Genomic DNA, 18,534 nt, shown 5'->3' on the forward strand with positions numbered 1-18,534 from the left:
GCTTTGAGGGAAGGTGTCATTGTGACGTCATCTGTTGAATATTTTTATTAGGCTGCTGATTCTGCCATATATAGAGACAGATTTATATTTAATTTCTCTTAAGCCGTTAGGTTTATTGATAGAATTATATATAATTCCACTTTTGATTTTTTGCAGGAAAAACTTATCTTCAAGTTTGAAAATTCATCATCCTCTCTCTGAAAAAACCCAGTTTGCAGACACAAGTTTTAGAGTCTAAAATCAAAATAGCCGTATACAAACAATTCGATAGTCTCCAAAAGTCCTTCTCAATTAATCTTTTTAACCACCAAAGCACTTCAAATAGATCTCTACCTTTTTCACATTTACTCAGTAATTTCATTTGGTGGTAACAAGCAAGCACCAGAAGCAATCTTTATTGCTGGAATTGTTAAAGTAAAGAGAATCAAATTCACTTGCTCTTTAATCATATATCAAATTGGGTGGTTGGGTTTAGTCAAATGGTTATAGGATAAATTAAGAATTAACTCATGATGAAAAACCTTGTCAACAAAGATAGGAAAAATGCAAGACAATTTCTATTTCTAACCCTTGTCCAGGGCAAGGAGTGCCCTACTGACGGCCGTTGTTTTCACATGCGACTTTCCTTCCCAACAAGTAGTGTTTCTAGAAATTTTTATTTCTTAGATTTTTAATTTCTCTCTCTCTCTCTATCTTTCTATCCGCAACAAGTCAGATATGAGCTTTGAATTCAAACGTCGTAAATTCAAATCCTTATGAACACAAAAACATTCAAAGTGACTTGAAATGCATGGTTTGTGAATGATTGTACATATCGAAGTCTGCTTTAAGATCTTCATTCTGACGAAAAATTTTCTCATTAGCCAAAATAGTCTCAAAGACATTCTTGAAAATTTGTTTTATCTCTTTAAATTCTAGGCTATAACGTTGCCTAACTTTCAATTGGGGAAATTTGGCGCCTCATACTCTCTCTCCCTCCCTCCCATTTTCTAGGACTTGAGCCATACATAGAGCTATTATTTCAAACAAAACAAAAAAAATACACAACAAAGTCGTATTTATTTTAAGAGTCAAAGGTTTGGATGAGAACGGTAATGATATATAGTTTTCGATTTGACGTACCATCCGTCACTGACATTAACCTTTAAACCAAAATGTATTCCTCCTCTTCTGAAGGGGCCCCAAAGCTACATTACAAAACCCTACTACCTTTTCCTTTTTGGCTTCTTTTTTTTCCTCATGTCATCACTCAAAATGGAATTACAAAATGTGGTTAACCAAAAACCTAAATCCAGATTTGGTCCACTCTTGAAATTAATTATTGTGTAGGCTTTTGCCGGGGTGACATGTGGCAGAGGTTTGTGGTGAATGAGTGAAAAAGTAGGGTTTATTTGGTGAGTGATTGGGCCTGCTGAATCCACTGAGACAGTGCTAGCTTTCTACCTCCTCTAACCACCGCCTAATGACCTACTTATTTTCGTTGAGAACGACCCAAGTATCCCGATGTAGCTAACTAGCTCAATTAAGTGCTCTTAAAACCCGTAAATCTGAAAAAGCATTCTTCGCGTTCTTTTTGGTAATGTCATAATCACCACTCGTTAAACTTAAACACATTCTTTACATGAATCAAATTCATTCACGTAAGTGGTCAGTGAAGTTTGTAAACCAATCTTATAGAAATCTCCTATAATAACTCACTTTTTTTGTTTTCCCCTTCAATTACTCTCAAGTGAATATACATATGCATTTTCGGAGATGCACATATTCCATTTCGTTATTTTGTCATCTTCACATAATGATAAATTTCTGGCTTCGTTACGAAAGGAAATATAAGCGTGTTTTTGTGTATAAAGTTAAGATAAAGGTGGGGTACGGTTGGTAGGGAGCCGGTCAGCTCGTTGCGCGCATGAGTTGAGAAAACTCTGGTATTCTAAAGTCTTAAGCTGCCATTGACGATTGCGACACTTCTCCCTAAGTAAGAGAAAAAAGATATCTTAAATTAATATATTTCTCTTCTTAACCAAGAAAAAGAAAAAGAAAAAAATTAGATTCTGGATTATAATTAATATTTAAGTGACTAAACTGAGTTTTGCCATTTGTTAATTAAACTTGTTCTACTTTGCAGTGGAAGCAGTTGGACTTGTGTTTCTTCACCCATCTCCACCTCCACCTCCACCCCACCCACCTTTCAAAATTATTTTTTTTTCTTCTTCTTTTTGCTGTTAAAGAGTCTTATGCGCGTGGACCTTAATAAAAGAAAGCATATGCCAAATTCTACTTTTATAGTTTGCTCATGCACCATCAAAACTCACGAGAAGTCCAACTGAAAACAATCAGTTCATATTGATAGCAAGTTAGCCATGTAAACAGAAGTAGTTTCGATTTCACCCCACACATATATATAAAATAAAAAGCAACAAAACAAAATGCAAAATGCTCTTTTTATGCACGGAACAAATGCTTTTATATCGTCAGTTTGATATACATTGTTGATTTATTCTTTGACAACTTAAAGCGTTAAAATTTTGGAGTTAGTGGGTGATCTAATTGGTCTTAGAGCTCACTTTACACGAGATCCTAAGTTTGATTATCTCATTTTTGCAGAGAATTACTTAAACTTTTGAAGTTAGTGGTTATCTAAACTACGAATGTTGCTTTGTGAATATCTGACTAAAACAAAAGCAAAAATAACTCATTTAATATGATGTCATGTACATGTAAGAAGCAATATGAAAACTCAATGTTGTTGTTTTGGGGTGGCTCAATCATAGAGTGAACAGTAATTAATTCCCTTACTCTCTCAGTCTTCAACATAAAGATTGATTTTGACTTCATTTTAGTGACGTGGTAACAAAATACGCACCTCACCAACAAACAGTCGGTACCCTTTTTAATGTTTTCACTTTCCGTACTATTAATTAGCTGGTTTCTAGAGAGTTTGCAATGCGGAATCCGAAATTTGACTTCCTCTTTCAGCTTCCCCATTAGCAAAAGTATGATGAAGAGTATATGAGAAAACAGCCTCAAATACAGCGTATTGATTCTAAGTACACTTTGTTGTGAGAGGAAAGTTATATAAGTAATCTCGGTTCATAGCGGAAACGAGTCAATTCTTATATGCAGTTGCATGGGTTGGCGATTAAACAGGCAATAGTGCCAGTGGTTATGTTGCCCTCTTGCGTGAAGAAAAACTTGCTTACATCCATCATTTCATGAAACGGACGTCTCAAATACATACGTCACTCATTGAATTATTAGTTGAATAAACCCATCAAAGCCGAATTTCAAGAAAACGAGTCAAAAATCGAGCGCTCGTCTCATCGGGTTAGACACCCGGTGACAGGTGTATTATTATTTCCAAGATGATGGAGTGTCCCCTTCGTCCTTCGAGTTGAATTGTCATGGTCTCCAGAAGAAGCTCACATGTGCTATACGGCATTGGTACTTTTGAGTTTGAGCATCCAATCGCCCTCTCCCTTTTCCATGCTCTCTTCATACACGTTTAATATTTAACTTTAATTTGGTTGCAGTCTTGCAGACTTAATTAATACATTCAACTTTCAACATGATCGATACTTGGTTTTGGGGGTCTTGACATCACCCGAAGAAGACCAAAAATTTATTTCATGATCTATCGACATTCGATCGTGTAGGGTTGCATGGGTATGTTGCCGTGCTCTTGAAGATAGGGCACCCATTATATGCTCTTTGCATTTATGCCATGTATATCGAGGACCAAGACCAAAACCAAAACATTCTCGAGACTTGACCAAAATTTTCCAATTTTCAGTGGAGACACAAGCCATAGTTGTAAACCACATTAATGTGAACTACTGGAAGACCCATTTATTTTGAATGCTGAACAAAAATCAGTCGTACAGTTTAAAAATTGAAAAAATAATGTATAAACCAAAAACCCCATCATTCTTTACACATTATATACTTCAATCCACTGCTAGAAATATCAAAATTTGTCAGTGAAACCACCAGGAGAGAATCCAGATCCAGATCCAAATCCACATGAGGGTGGTTCCCTTCTTTCCTCATGATTCCGTTAGTGTAGCATTATCGTTAAGGAGATGTTCTTTATCAAACAACCTAACATGTTACATTAACAGACTCTTCAATGTAAGTTTGAATATGTGATCTAAATTGACAGTCTGATAATATAACATGTTATGGAAGAAACCTTTACACTTTTAATAAGACAAAAGTGTTATTCAAATGGGTCCTAATTTGTTGGTATTCTAGAGCTTTCCAGATCTTAGGCTTCTAATTCCATATTCCAGGGAAGAATTTGGCTGTTTGCAGAGATTAAGGTCCACACGGTTTTAGCATAAGGTCTTTCGTTACAACCAGTTCCCACTCCGACCGCTAAGGGCAATTGACCTCCTACGGCTCCTTAATTTCTTTCTCTCTCTCTTTCAATGACTTCAAGCAGCCAAATTAGCGGACATCACACGGTAATTTGAGTGCACGACTAGAATATTAAGCCCACACATTCAAACCAAAACCAAAAAACAATCATTTTATTGCTGAAATGCTAGACTGCGTGTTATCTATCTGTAAGCCACGAGAAAATCTTAAGTGAAACTAGTTGTGTGCAACAACGTGTTTATCTATGTTGTCAAAGGGAATACTCACGTAATGAGAGAGATAGATCCTAATTATTTACAACCGGTGATAGAGAACAACCATGTATCTGTCTATGTCATTACATTACTAGTCAATGACGAGAGAGATCGGCACATGATTAAACACAACCGGAGGAGACATGGAAGTTTTTCTGGTAGAATATGGAAAGCAAAGATTTGATATAACCGGACGAGCACCATAGTCCTGCAAGTAAAAGGGAAGGCACGCACAAAGTCGATGATGTTGGTATTTCTTATCACATGCAGGACTAAAGGAGGCCTTGAATACGACTATTCATCCTAAATTGAAAATCTGGAGAGATCAAGGCTTTCTTGGCAAAATTCCAAGCGATCAATTAACACACGAAATTTACATAAAAAGACAATAACATTTGGACCTAACCTTATCACAACATGACGCTAGTAGATCATATCACAACACAAAACATAAATTAAAGGCTGGCCCTAAACTTATCATATCATGTCACTGAAAAACGATAATTCGAACTTTGAACATCTTTTAATAAAGTAGAGATAAATATCACAAGACCAATTGTTAGTTTAAACACCCCACTTTAAAAAGCTTTCACAAACTTCAAATCAATACAAGTAATTTTGTTTTTTCCTTTTATAAAAAAAAAGTAATTTATGTTTGTACTAATTAGCTATTAATCTAGTTGTATTTTTCCTTCCATTATTGAAAGAAAAAATTAATTCCCGTTTATTTCTTGAGGTATTTAGTTAGATACTCATTCTTAGCACTAGTGACATAGATAAATCCTACACCATTTAATTTCTATAAACAAACCCAAAAAAAATATCCAAAAAAGGACAGATGGCCCTTTTGAATTTAATTTTGATTATTAAATTACTTTGATGCCATGTTGAGTATTTTGGGTCTTTTTTAATAGGGATGACAAAAATCCTGGTCATGTCAGGTCCCCATCTGGTCCCTGGCCCTAATGGGGAAAGATTTTGAGGGAAAATGGGACGGATATAGGGATCCTCAATTTTTCAAAATACCCGATTAGAGATGGCCCGGGGATGGTATTGGTATATCCATCCCCGAGCCTGGCCCAATAAGTGATATATTTATTTTTAGTTACTAAACATATAATATAATATAAAAAATAAAAAGTTACCCAAAACAATTACGTGTTGAAATTGACATAAACTTCCATTTGTCTGTGTTGTACTGTGCCCACACTTTCCTCGACATGTTAAGCTAGTTTCTGTTTTATTTTTTGGGTCGAATCTAGTTAAGCTAATTTAAGCATATATTGATTTATCCATTTCCGAGGAAGATTTAAACCCAGCAAAAAACTTGAACTAAATTTAAAGCTTGTCCAGAAAATACTTATATAGAAAGTACTTAGAAGCTTTACTGAAGAAACACTTCCAGCATGCCAGAGGTGCTTTTGATTAGGTTTTTAAGTACTAAATATATAATATAATATAATATAACAATTAAAAAAGTTACCCTAAACTGTGGACTTATTTTTTTATTATATGATTTTATTTGTTAAATTAACATGTGTTATAATATGGATATTGTTTTATTTATTTAAAAAATTTGGGGATTTGAGGCAGGTTTGGGATACCATTCCTTGACGGGTACAAGGATGGGGATTCCCTGAAATTTCATACCGGGGATGAGGGCGGGTACGGGGGCGGGGATGGGGAGCGGGGACATGGATGGTATTGCTATACCCGGCCCCTAACCGACCTATTGCCATCCCTAGTTTTTTAATGAGATTTTGGGATTGAGCATGTTTTAAGAAATTAATGGCAATTTTGTAATTTATAGGAAGTTCAAAGCCTCTTTGTTATGTTGTAAATGGACTTTGGGTGTGTTTCTAAAATTTATTTTATATTGGATTTTTTATAATTTGGACCCTATACTAGAGATAATAGTGAAACTCCCTTTTTTCTTTTGGGTTTCCCACCATCCACAGCTTCCTTTTACTATTTGTTGGAACAGCAACATGCAATAAGAAGCCAAGAGGCTAAAGCGGAAAACAAAAGTGGAGGCCCAACAAACAGGGGTTGCGTAATTTCATAAGTGAATTTGTTTAGGATTAAATTTACAGAATTATTCCATCGAAAACAAAAAGGTTAAAAACGAAAAATTATGGTGCGTATCAAGAAAGGTGAAATCAAGTAGGTAGTAATTTTGAGAACGAGAGGGCCCTTTGCCAAAAGAAAATGAAAGATAACGATTTGGGGGAATAAATATGCTACAATAAGTGGCCCGTGGGCGTGCGATTGATTTTTGACCGTAAATGCATGCGGGCCCTATTGTGTGAGACCCGCATCCATCAACAGTCGGAAAATTCTTGCACGCCCATACACGACTTAAGTTAGCAATACTCAGTGCACCAGGAATAACTAAACGTCATGCCTGGTCTCATAGAAAGAGTCTTTGAAGAAAGTCCCAATAAACAATATCAAAGTTGAGGTAGTTTGGCTTGACCGCTATCTACAAATGGATACAAATACAAAGCATTCAAAACTAACTAATAATTAGAGAATGAAAATATATGAAGTGTCTAAACCGTTAATTATACCAAAACAATCAATGCAGCAATCATAATCCCCAAGAAAAGGAGGGTCATGAATCCCACCATAAAGGGAAAACGAGTGGAGAATTCAATGTATCTCTAAGTGCAAACATAACGAACATTCTATGCAAGTAAACCAGCTAGACCAGCTAAATTCATGAATCACACGATTCCTAGACCAGCTAAATTCAATCTAAATTGACAACGCAGAGGGAATGGTCAAACATGCCATGTAGTTGAGGTCACTTTGGGAAAAAGCAAATGTCATGCTCGAAGTATCTAGGCCGAAAACGAAATCACTTGATCAACCACAATCATTCCATCTGGACAATTTCAGTTAAAGCTTATCTGTTTAGATGTCCTTTTACTCCACAGTTTAAACAAATGTATCCACTGTCTAATTCATCAACTACACTCATGAGTCATGACCCTAGCTCAAGTAGCATTTGGGTGGATAGAAAGCGAAAAGGAAATTCATTTGCTACACCTAAATAAAATTTTACTAGCTCAAAAGAACTCTGAAATGACCAAGATCAGGTCACACGCTGCACACATGTGATCCAAAGAAAATGTTAACGCCATGCAAAGTAATATGTAGAACAAAAGTGATTTCATAGTTGCTATGGGGCCAGGGTAATGGAAAATATATCCTCTTCTAGGGTTGAGCTGAGGCGAAATCATTCGCATGATATGTTCAAAAATTGAATTCCTGAAGGGGGAGAGATTGATCCCGTAGCTATACCAAAAATTGTTAACTACCATTTCTAGAAATAATACAAGCTACACAAACAAGTAAAGTTCCAATGGTTGCCATATTATATGCTAAGCAGGATCTAGATTTGGTACATCACAAGATTCACTTTCTCATTAATGTAGAAGTTTTCTGATGATTAAACTGTGCTATAAAGAACTTTGGAAAAGTACATGTCTATGCAAGAGAACATACAGCACAGATCGCCATAATTGTACCACCATCGAACTAATCTATATTACACACACCAATGCCTAAATTTTTCTACATATAGCTATCCAAAATTTGAAATTATAGCTTCAACAAAAAGGAGAGGAGAGAAAAACTGGATTGGCAAAATTTTGGTAAAAGCTAGTAACTTAACAGAAACCTGTCCCAAAAACATTAGAGGATACATATATTAGAAACAAAATAAATAACGCAGAGGAACCCCAACGGCTTACCAGAAAGTCCGGGTCAGCTCACAGAGAGGAGGAGACTGACTGCAACTTTTTATCACTCCCAGCTTTGCTCTCATCATCAAAGAAGTCCTGAAGTGCAATCATCTTAACAGGGCTGGACTTTAGACTCCTTATTGCTTCGGCAGTTGCTAAAGCTCCGGCAATTGTTGTTATTACTGGAATTTTGTAAGCAAGGCCCGACCTCCTTAGTTGCCGTCCATCAATCTGATCAAGTGCATCGCCTGAACTTGTGATCACCATTAACTGGATTTGCCCATTAGCAACCATATCAGCAGCATGAGGCCGCCCTTCATGCAGCTTCAGCACTCGTTCCACTGGAATTTTTGCCAACTCAAGAATATGAGCTGTCCCAGAAGTTGAAACAATCTTAAATCCAAGCCCTAAAAAGGCTGTTGCAATCTTTTCAAGATGAGGTTTGGTCAAATCATTTAAGCTGAGGAAGACAGTGCCAGAAAGTGGTAGCTTCTGCCCCGCAGCAATCTGGGCCTTGGCAAATGCAATGGGAAACTCATAATCAATACCCATCACCTCACCAGTGCTACGCATCTCAGGCCCCAGCAACACATCACAGCCTTGGAATTTCTCAAATGGGAGAACAGCTTCCTTTACTGACACATGGGCAGGAATTACCTCTTTTGTGAAACTTATATCATGAAGAGACTTCCCAGACATGACAAGGGAAGCATATTTAGCCAATGGATGTCCAATCGCCTTGGACACAAATGGGACGGTACGGGAAGCACGAGGGTTTGCTTCGAGTAAGAAAACATCTCCAGACAATGTAATTGCATACTGACAGTTCATCAGCCCACACACATTCAGCCTCCTAGCCAATTTTATAGTCCATGACCTAATTGTCTCCAAGCAAGAAGCAGGGATGGTTTTTGTTGGAATCGAACAAGCAGAGTCACCAGAATGGACCCCAGCCTGCTCAATGTGCTCCATTATTCCACCAATGACAACATTACCCTGAGAGTCGGCAAGTGCATCAACATCAATCTCAATTGCATCGGATAGATACTTGTCAATCAATACAGGGCGTTCCGGGTCCACCTCAACAGCATTTTCGAGGTAGGTCGCAAGTTTGTCATCACTATATACAATTTCCATGGCTCGGCCACCCAATACGTAGGAAGGCCGGACAACAACTGGGTACCCAATGTCCTTTGCAATGGCAATAGCATCAGCTTCGCTCTTGGCAATTCCTCCTTTTGGTTGTTCAATCTTTAACTCGTTAAGGATTGTATTGAACTTCTCCCTGTCCTCAGCAGCATCTATGTTAGCAGGTGAAGTACCCCAAATGCGTACATATCCAGACCCACTTGCACATTTAGGCTTGTTCTCATCTAGATACTGCTGGATAGGAAGAGACAACTTCAATGGTGTTTGACCTCCAAACTGCACAATGATGCCATCAGGTTTTTCCAAATCAATTATGTTCAGCACATCTTCGACAGTCAGTGGCTCAAAATATAGACGGTCGCTCGTGTCATAATCTGTGGATACTGTTTCAGGATTTGAATTCATCATAATGGTCTCATATCCTGCTTTCTGTAAAAGAGAAGGAGAGAAGCAGGCATCTCAATGAAGGATTTGAACAATTTCAAATATCAACGCATAGACTCCGCCAATTCATCAAATTATATAAATAGTAGGCAAACTTTTAGATTGGTACCTACGATGGCACAGAAAAAATATAAATAGTGACGGGAAATATATAAATACGTTTGCATGAATGTGAATTAATCACACAGGAGGGATCCTGTAATCCATAAGTTCATTGTTACAACATAAGCGCCAAATTCAGTATATCCCATAGAACTATTTTAGATATGCAAGTAACTAAAATTTCTCCGTTTCTACTACAAGCTATTATGAATGCATCCAGATCTCTGATCAACTGTACCCAAATTGTAGTTTATGACACTCGCCGCCTCCAAGAGTAAATCCTAGAGGCATCTTGACTAAAGGTATCTAATTTTAGTTCTCATCAGGAGAAAAAGGTGCAATGATCGCCCAATTTGTAACTACCTGTGATCCCACTGCCACATGTGAAAAATAATGCATGATTGATGATTAGGATATGTCATGATTCAGAAATAAAGAAATCTAAAACCAATTCCATTCAGCTAATGCACCCGAGTTATTTTAAGTTAATATAAGATATCTACGTACCTAGGAACTTGCGTTCATGAATGAAAAAGGTGTGGTAAGAGAGGGAGTTGAAAAAGGAAGGGCAGGCAAGTGGGCAGTAAACATATCAGAGACAAACCTGTAGGGCAAAGGACGTATGGCAACAACAGTAGTCAAACTCTATCCCCTGACCGATTCGATTTGGTCCTCCACCTAAAATCAAAACCTTCTTCCTCTGGGTGGGAGCTGCTTCACACTCAAAGTCATAGGAAGAGTACATATAAGGAGTATTGGCCTCAAACTCCGCAGCACACGTATCCACCCGCTTATATGCCGGAGCAACACCTAAAGATAGCCTCTTCAACCGGACGTCCTTTTCAGTGGCTTTAGTGGCAAAAGCTATCTGTTTGTCACTGAAACCTCTTTTTTTCACTTCGTATAACTCATCCTTTGTTAGATCAGACAAGTTTCTAGCCAGGAGAAATTGCTCCACATCTACCAGCTCCTTAAGCTGTGTGAGGAACCATTTGTCAATGTAACTCAACTCATGAATATCATCTACCTTCATCCCCTTCTTCATTGCAGCATATATGGCATGGATGCGGTCTGGGTTAGGAACTCGGAGGCTATACTTCAACTGGTCCCAATCCCAGTCAAGTTCCTTAATTTTCGCACAGCCCCATCCAGAGAACCCACATTCCAAAGATCGAACTGCTTTCTGAAAGGACTCTTGAAATGTGCGACCCAGTGCCATTGACTCACCAACAGATTTCATTTGGGTAGTTAATATGGGCTGTGAACCAGGAAATTTTTCAAATGCAAACCGGGGAATCTGCACAATTCAATAAAACAAAAACAAGAAAATTGAGATGACATGCAAAACGGATCTAAAAATGCATGGATTAACAGAAATGTGTTGTCATAAATAAGATAAATGACGACAAAGATTGATGACATTCCTACCAGCATAAGTAATATGCATATTATCCAGGAAGCTAATGGACAATGCCATCTAAAATTTGACAGAAAAAACTCAACTCCTGTGTAAGGTCTAACCATTACATCCAAGCTAGGACTAAAAATGTACACAAAAATTCTAGCAATACCAAAGACAGACATACGAAAAAGAAAATTTGAATACCCATAAATGAAGCAATCAAAAACTAATTAATCCAAGAATACAAAGCTCGATGTGTTTAATCAGAGCGCGCTACAAAAGGGTAATGAAGAAGGTAATGAATAAGTACTTACCTTGGTTACCACATAATCTATGGAAGGCTCAAAACTAGCCGGTGTCTTCTTTGTAATGTCATTAGGTATCTGATCCAAGGAATACCCAACTGACAACTTGGCAGCCATTTTCGCAATTGGAAAACCAGTAGCTTTGGAGGCAAGAGCCGAGGACCGCGAAACCCTTGGGTTCATCTCAATCACCATAACCTCACCATCTACAGGATTAACCGCAAACTGCACATTAGAACCACCACATTCCACTCCAATCTCCCTTATGATAGCAATGGAATAATCCCTCAGCCGCTGATACTCCTTATCAGTCAAAGTCTGAGCAGGAGCCACAGTGATTGAGTCCCCAGTATGAACCCCCATTGGGTCAATATTCTCAATGGAACATATAATCACCACATTGTCAGCCAAGTCTCTCATCACCTCAAGCTCATACTCCTTCCAACCCAACAACGATTTCTCCACCAAAACTTGAGACGTCACACTTGCCGCTATCCCGGCCTTGCAAATGTCCTCAAACTCATCTTTGTTATAAGCAATGCCCCCTCCAGTCCCGCCCAAAGTAAACGCAGGCCGAATAATCAACGGAAACTCTCCGATTTCATGAGCAATTTCGATACATTCATCAAGCGTCGTCGCAATCCCAGACGGCGGTGTCTTGACTCCGATGTTCTTCATGGCCTGCTTGAACAAGTCTCTGTCCTCTGCTTTTTTTATTGCCTCCAGCTTCGCTCCAATCAATTCGACGCCGTATTTGGCCAGAGCGCCGCTCTCGGCCAACGCCACGGCAAGGTTCAACGCTGTCTGGCCACCCATGGTGGGCAACAGAGCATCAGGCCGCTCCTTCTCGAGGATTTGCTCGACCAGCTCGGGCGTCATTGGCGTAATGTAAGTCCTGTCAGCCAAGTCCGGGTCGGTCATGATGGTGGCCGGGTTCGAGTTTATCAAAACGACCTCGTATCCGTCCTCCTTGAGAGCCTTGCAGGCCTGAGTGCCCGAGTAATCGAACTCGCAGGCTTGCCCTATCACAATCGGCCCAGCTCCGAGTATCAGGATCTTCTTTATGTCCGTTCTCTTCCCCAGTTTCGGCGGCTCTCCGTTCGCCGCAGCTCCGGCGTGGGAAGACTCGCTCCGGACCGAGTAGACTCGGCGGCTCGGGCGCTTGGTGAAAGTGACGAGGTTTGAGGGCCATGATCGGAGGTGGAGAGAGGGCGCGGCGGTTCTGGCTCCGAGCTTCTTAGAGTAGAGGAAGAAGCTAAAGTGGTTTGGTTTCGACAAATACGGCTTGGAGTTGGCGAAAATTGAGAGCTTGGGAGAGAGAGCTGCTTCACTGTGACTGAGGCAATGGTCCATTTTCTCCCTGTAATATAAACTATCACAAGAGAGACTCAGCGCTCAGAGCTCAGAGAGAGAAAGAGAGTTCGTGGTTTGAGAAATTAGGGTTTTAGGAGGGAGGGTGAGGAAATGGAAGTGGACTTTCAATGTAGGCCAGTTTTGGTTTTGCTGAAGAAGCCAGTGTTCCTGAGTGGAGTATTTGTTTGTCTTTTGGTGAGGAAGCCAACAAAACAGTGAGACAGTGGGCGACGCCGTACTCGGCATCTGACATTAGGGTTTTTTGTGCAGTCAACTCAAATGATTCAAATTTCTTTTTTGGATTGGGCTTTTTATGGGCCTGCTTTTGATTGGCTCTGTCTTGGTTGGTCTTAAGTCCGGACTGCCCATAATCAAACACAAAACACCCAACAATTGTTTATGGACACCCAACTCCTCAAATTCTTCTTACCATAAAAATAAAAAAGTAGTCGATTCTAAACAAAAAGTTTAAGTTTTTTCCTTAACTAAAATAGAGAGAGAGAGAGAGAGATTTGACTAGGGGTGCAAGTTATGGCTGATTCTCATTCGAAAATTTCCAATTTTGGCAAGTTCAAATAAATTTCAAAATCTAAAAATTTCAAAAAAAGTTGGATTGAAATTGAAATGTATCTCGAGATTCCGAAAAATTCCGAATTCCAAACTATATATTTTAAGCTTAGAAGACATACAATTACCAATTTTATGTTGAACAAAATATAATTTAATGACCAAATTAGAGACAAGTTATTCCATCAAGGATAACAACATCCAAGTACTAGAATATGAATTTTAAATATTAGAAATATATTGGGTTTTTCAAGCGTTCAATATGTTTTTTAAAATGTGAGCCAATTTTATCCGTTCGAATGGTAATGTTTCAAATTTTGAACTAGTTTATGAAAATTTCCAAAAATATTCCCGAAATTCTGGAATTTTTTGGAATGGAATTGGAATAGAATTTTCATTCTGAAATTTTTTGGATTGGAATTGGAATCCCCTTATTCCGATCCTATCTGTCTGAAAATCAGTCCTAGATTCGATTCCAAACAAAATATTGGTATAAAATTGGGAAAAGGGAAGTCCATATTTCATGTTGCATTGCATGCCGCAAGAGAAAGAGATAACAAAATCAATCTGGGCCCTTGTACTATATGCAGCAAGTGACAAATCTGAAACAGCAAAAGCATTTCTGCTCGGAATTTGTCAACTATAAAATATGGTAGACATGTCTTGAATTAACTACACCAAAAGAGTCTATATAGTGCCTTGGTTATCCATGTTTTTTTTTTTTCTCTTTTGGGGTCTCACATCCATGATGAACTAAAACATGGATTTTCAGATCATTATGCATTGCCAGTAGAAATAGTTTCACGATACTCCAATAAGTGAAAAAAAACCTCATCTGGATGCCCCATCCAGAGAGCATCCAGAGAGCAAAAGTGGAGAACTGGCCTGTGTAGATGCCATTCTCATCCAGAATCCAGATGCCCAACGTTGATCTGAACGGACGTGTGGTCCTTTGAAGTTATCAACATGTTGGTGGCCGAGCTGTGTCCACAGATCACACAAGTTTAACAGAATACCCTCACATCAAAACCACACAAACAATCGATGACACAAAATTTTGATTAGATTAGATTGATACCATTTCCTGGGAATGTAAAGCTCAGTGATAACTCCCTCTTCGTTCTGCATCTTGGTCAATGAATCGACTACAACAGAAACAAATCTGATTTTTCTGTTAACAGTTTAGAAGAGGAAGCTTAAGAATTAAGAAAGCTAAGAAAGAAGAAGAAGATTCAAGAGAAAATGATATGCTCTATATATTGATTTCACATAATGATTACAATCATAGTGTCATCTGTGTTATATATCTCAATAACCAAGACTTAACAATCTAACTAATTACAGCTAATACTAACTAACAACACGTTAGCACACACGCGACAGCTTAACTGAATATAAGCTAACTAATATTGTTATCATTCCCCCTCAAACCCAACTCTGGATCCTGCTCTGGATTTCCAAGTCGCATACTAATACAGTGACTTAAGAAAATAGGACTATGAAGTCCTTTAGTAAACACATTAGCAATTTGCTCGAGTAGGAACATACTGAACAGTAAGATCATTCCTTTGAACCCTTTCACGCACAAAGTGAAAATCTATATGCAAATGTTTGATTCTTGAATGATATACTTGATTACTACTAAGTGACAAAGCAGACAGATTGTCACAAACGATTGTAGGAGGTTGAGGCAAGCACACTTTCAAGTCTAGCAAAACCTGTCGAATCCAAGCCAAATCTGCAGTTGTATTAGCCAATGCCCTATACTCAGCCTCTATTGAACTTCTAGATACAGACCCTTGCTTCTTCGACTGCCATGAGATAGGATTATGTCCAAGCAATACCACAAAATTAACCTGTAGTTAACCTCCTAGTATTTAAGTCCCCAGCCCAGTCAGAATCACTATAAGCTTATAATTGCCAAGGACCATGAGTAAAGTGAATCCCATAATTCATAGTACCTTGAACGTATCTCAAAATTCTTTTGACCAGGTTGAAATGTATCTATGTGGGAGCAGTCATATACTGACATACAGTATTGACAGCATAGGATAAGTCAGGTCTTGTGAATGTCAAGTACTGTAAAGCACTAACAATACTTCTATAAAATGTAGGATCATGCAATGGTTCTCCTTTAGACTTTAAGACTTGATTATGCGGCTTGCAAGGAGTGGGACAAGCCCTACAATTACTCAGACCAGCCTTGTGTGATAGATCTTTAGCATGCTTGTGCTGATGTCACCTGTAGAATTGTAAGACATTTGAAGGCCAAGGAAATAGTTAAGTTGACCCATGTCCTTCATCTCAAACACAGCTCCTAAATCATCAATCACTGTCTGCACTAACTGTGCATTGGAACCTGTCAAGATTATATCATCAACATACAATAATAAAATGACAATATCAGTGCCTTCATGCTTGACAAATAAGCTGGGATCAGAGTGAGATGATTGGAACCCTATAGCTAGTAAATATCCTGTAAATTTGGCATTCCATGCCCTTGGAGCTTGCTTAAGTCCATACAGAGACTTATTCAACTTACACACAAATTCAGGATGCTTGGAGTCTTCAAAACCTTGAGGTTGTCTCATTAAAACTTCTTCTTCAAGCTCCCCATGTAAGAACACGTTCTTAACATTCAATTGCCTCAAAGACCACAGGTGCATAGCTGTGAGACTAAGAATTAACCTCACTGTTAGAACCATGAGTACTTGGTCTTTAGTCCCTTGTCCTCAACAGAAATATATAGTTGGTATGGGTTTGCAAAATAAAGAGACATGAAAATGGTTCTGTTGCACGGTATAAGGCTTGACTGGTAGCTCAATGTTTTTATTTATTTATAAAAACAGTATAACCAGAACAACAATTTCAAACAAAGATTTATGGGTATAGCAGTAAAAGAGGTTGGTAGTATTCTTCATGTAAAGTGTTGTTAGAAAAGTGAAGCAATTATCAAGAACACTCCAACTCAGCATGTAATTCTCTACGACAAATAATGTATGTAATAACAGAATTTAGTATCTACCAAATCAAGTTTCAAGTGAAACACAAGCATAAAGATAGAAGAACACAAACACCCAGTTCAGGTTCCAAAATGTACCAAATACAAAACATCCACAAAATGTACCAAATACAAAACATCCACACTAAGTTCCAGCCCAAAGACTCAAAAACCACATCCAACAAACCATTCATAACTAACATGTTGACAAAACACATCCAACTAGTTCAAAAAACACATCCATCTAGTTCAAAAAACATATCCTCCCAGTTTTCTTCACCACATCCATGGTCTAAGCTTCTTGGCAGGAGACTTGAATCTCTTGGTAGGAGACTTGACTCTGTTGGCAGGAGACTTGAATCTCTTAGCAGGAGACTTTGATGGTTGTGAGGCAACCTCAACAATGTTGGGTGGCTGTGATGATGATGATGTAGCTCCAGTATAAGAGAGTGGCTGTGATGATGGGAGTGGTTGTGATGACGATGGCTTGTTTGGCATTTCTGTTGTCCCATTTCCAACCTAAAATAAAATGGAACCATATTAACTAACCAAAGTACAAGAATTAAATTTGACAGAGTTGTCACTTACATTTCCTCCTCCATTTCCAGTTCCAATTGGCATTTGTCCTCTCCCATTTCCTCTCCCTCTTCCTGTAGTAGTACCTCTACCTCTCCCTCTGCCTATAGTTGGGTTGGGCTGATTAGGTACTCAAGAGAACGAGGTCGATCAAAGGCAAACATTCCCACACACACACACACAAAAAGAACTCTGTCATTGATTTACTGTGAAATTTCTCTTTCTTCGATATTTGCTTTGGATGTTGAAATTAGTAAATTAATATCTTCAAATAGTATCGCCGCACGGCTATACTCGGTTTTTCCTTAATTGTTTTAAAAAATAGTACAGCCGCTTGGCTTTACTTTTTTGACACGTGGCGCCTATGCGCTGGATATATAGTATAGCCGGCCGGCTATACCCGGTTTTTAAAAAATAGTATAGCCGCACGGCGGTACCTGGTTTTATTAATGTTTCTTAAAAAATAGTATAGCTGCTTGGCTTTACTGGTTTGACATGTGCCGCCTATGCGTTGGGGTAGGTCCTCTTTTGTTTCTTTATTAATAGTATCGCCACTCGGCTATACTCGTTTTACCTAATTTTTTTAAAATATTGTATAGCCGCGCAGTTATACTATTTTTCAAAATAAAAATTTTGAAACTAGGCAAATTTCGCCACCATAGACCTGTCCCGACGAACCTTCGTCTCGAGAGGTTTTTTTTTTTTTTTTTGGTTTTAAATTTTGAAAATATAAAATTAGTTTCTTTAGTGAATATTTAAATATGTTAAAGATAATCAAATTTCTCCAAAGTTATTACCCATATAAAGATTTTAGCACTTTCATGTTTAATAATGTATTAAACAAGTACACACGTATTTTTCAATAATACATATGTGTTCTGCAAACGTCTTAAAAACTCAGTAAAGTTCACATCTTTTAAAAAGCAAACGTACAATAGTCATATTATACAGGTACATATGTATTTTTCATGTTTAATACAAGACACAAAATTCACGTATTATACACATAATTCTCACATATTAGTGAATAAAAATAATATATATATATATATTAAAAAATGTAAATAATTTGTATTAAAATATAATATAGTGGCCAGACTTTTAAGTTGTAATGTGCCAAAATTTTGCCGAATAAAACACATACGTGTTTTATTCGTATTTTTTCCCTTTCCGTATCTTACTAACTATGAATGAATGTGAGAGGCTAAGATTATTTCTTTCTTGTTGTAACAAAAATGCAGGATGGTGATTTTGT

At 38.0% G+C, this 18,534-nt stretch overlaps 1 protein-coding gene across 1 annotated transcript; it reads right to left on the reverse strand.

Annotated features, from left to right (window-relative positions):
* Positions 1–8,260: 8,260 nt before the first annotated feature.
* CARB (carbamoyl phosphate synthetase B) lies at positions 8,261–13,383 on the reverse strand. Its single transcript, XM_021974105.2, has 3 exons — positions 11,792–13,383; positions 10,680–11,372; positions 8,261–9,958 (listed from the first exon to the last, which is right to left on the reverse strand). The coding sequence occupies exons 1-3, from the start codon at positions 13,133–13,135 to the stop codon at positions 8,408–8,410; spliced, it is 3,588 nt and encodes a 1,195-aa protein (XP_021829797.1). The 5' UTR covers positions 13,136–13,383; the 3' UTR covers positions 8,261–8,407.
* Between the last annotated feature and the right edge of the window lie 5,151 nt (positions 13,384–18,534).

Source organism: Prunus avium, chromosome 6, assembly GCF_965620075.1.
Source record: "Prunus avium chromosome 6, drPruAviu1.hap1.1, whole genome shotgun sequence".
NCBI classification, from domain to species: domain Eukaryota; kingdom Viridiplantae; phylum Streptophyta; class Magnoliopsida; order Rosales; family Rosaceae; genus Prunus; species Prunus avium.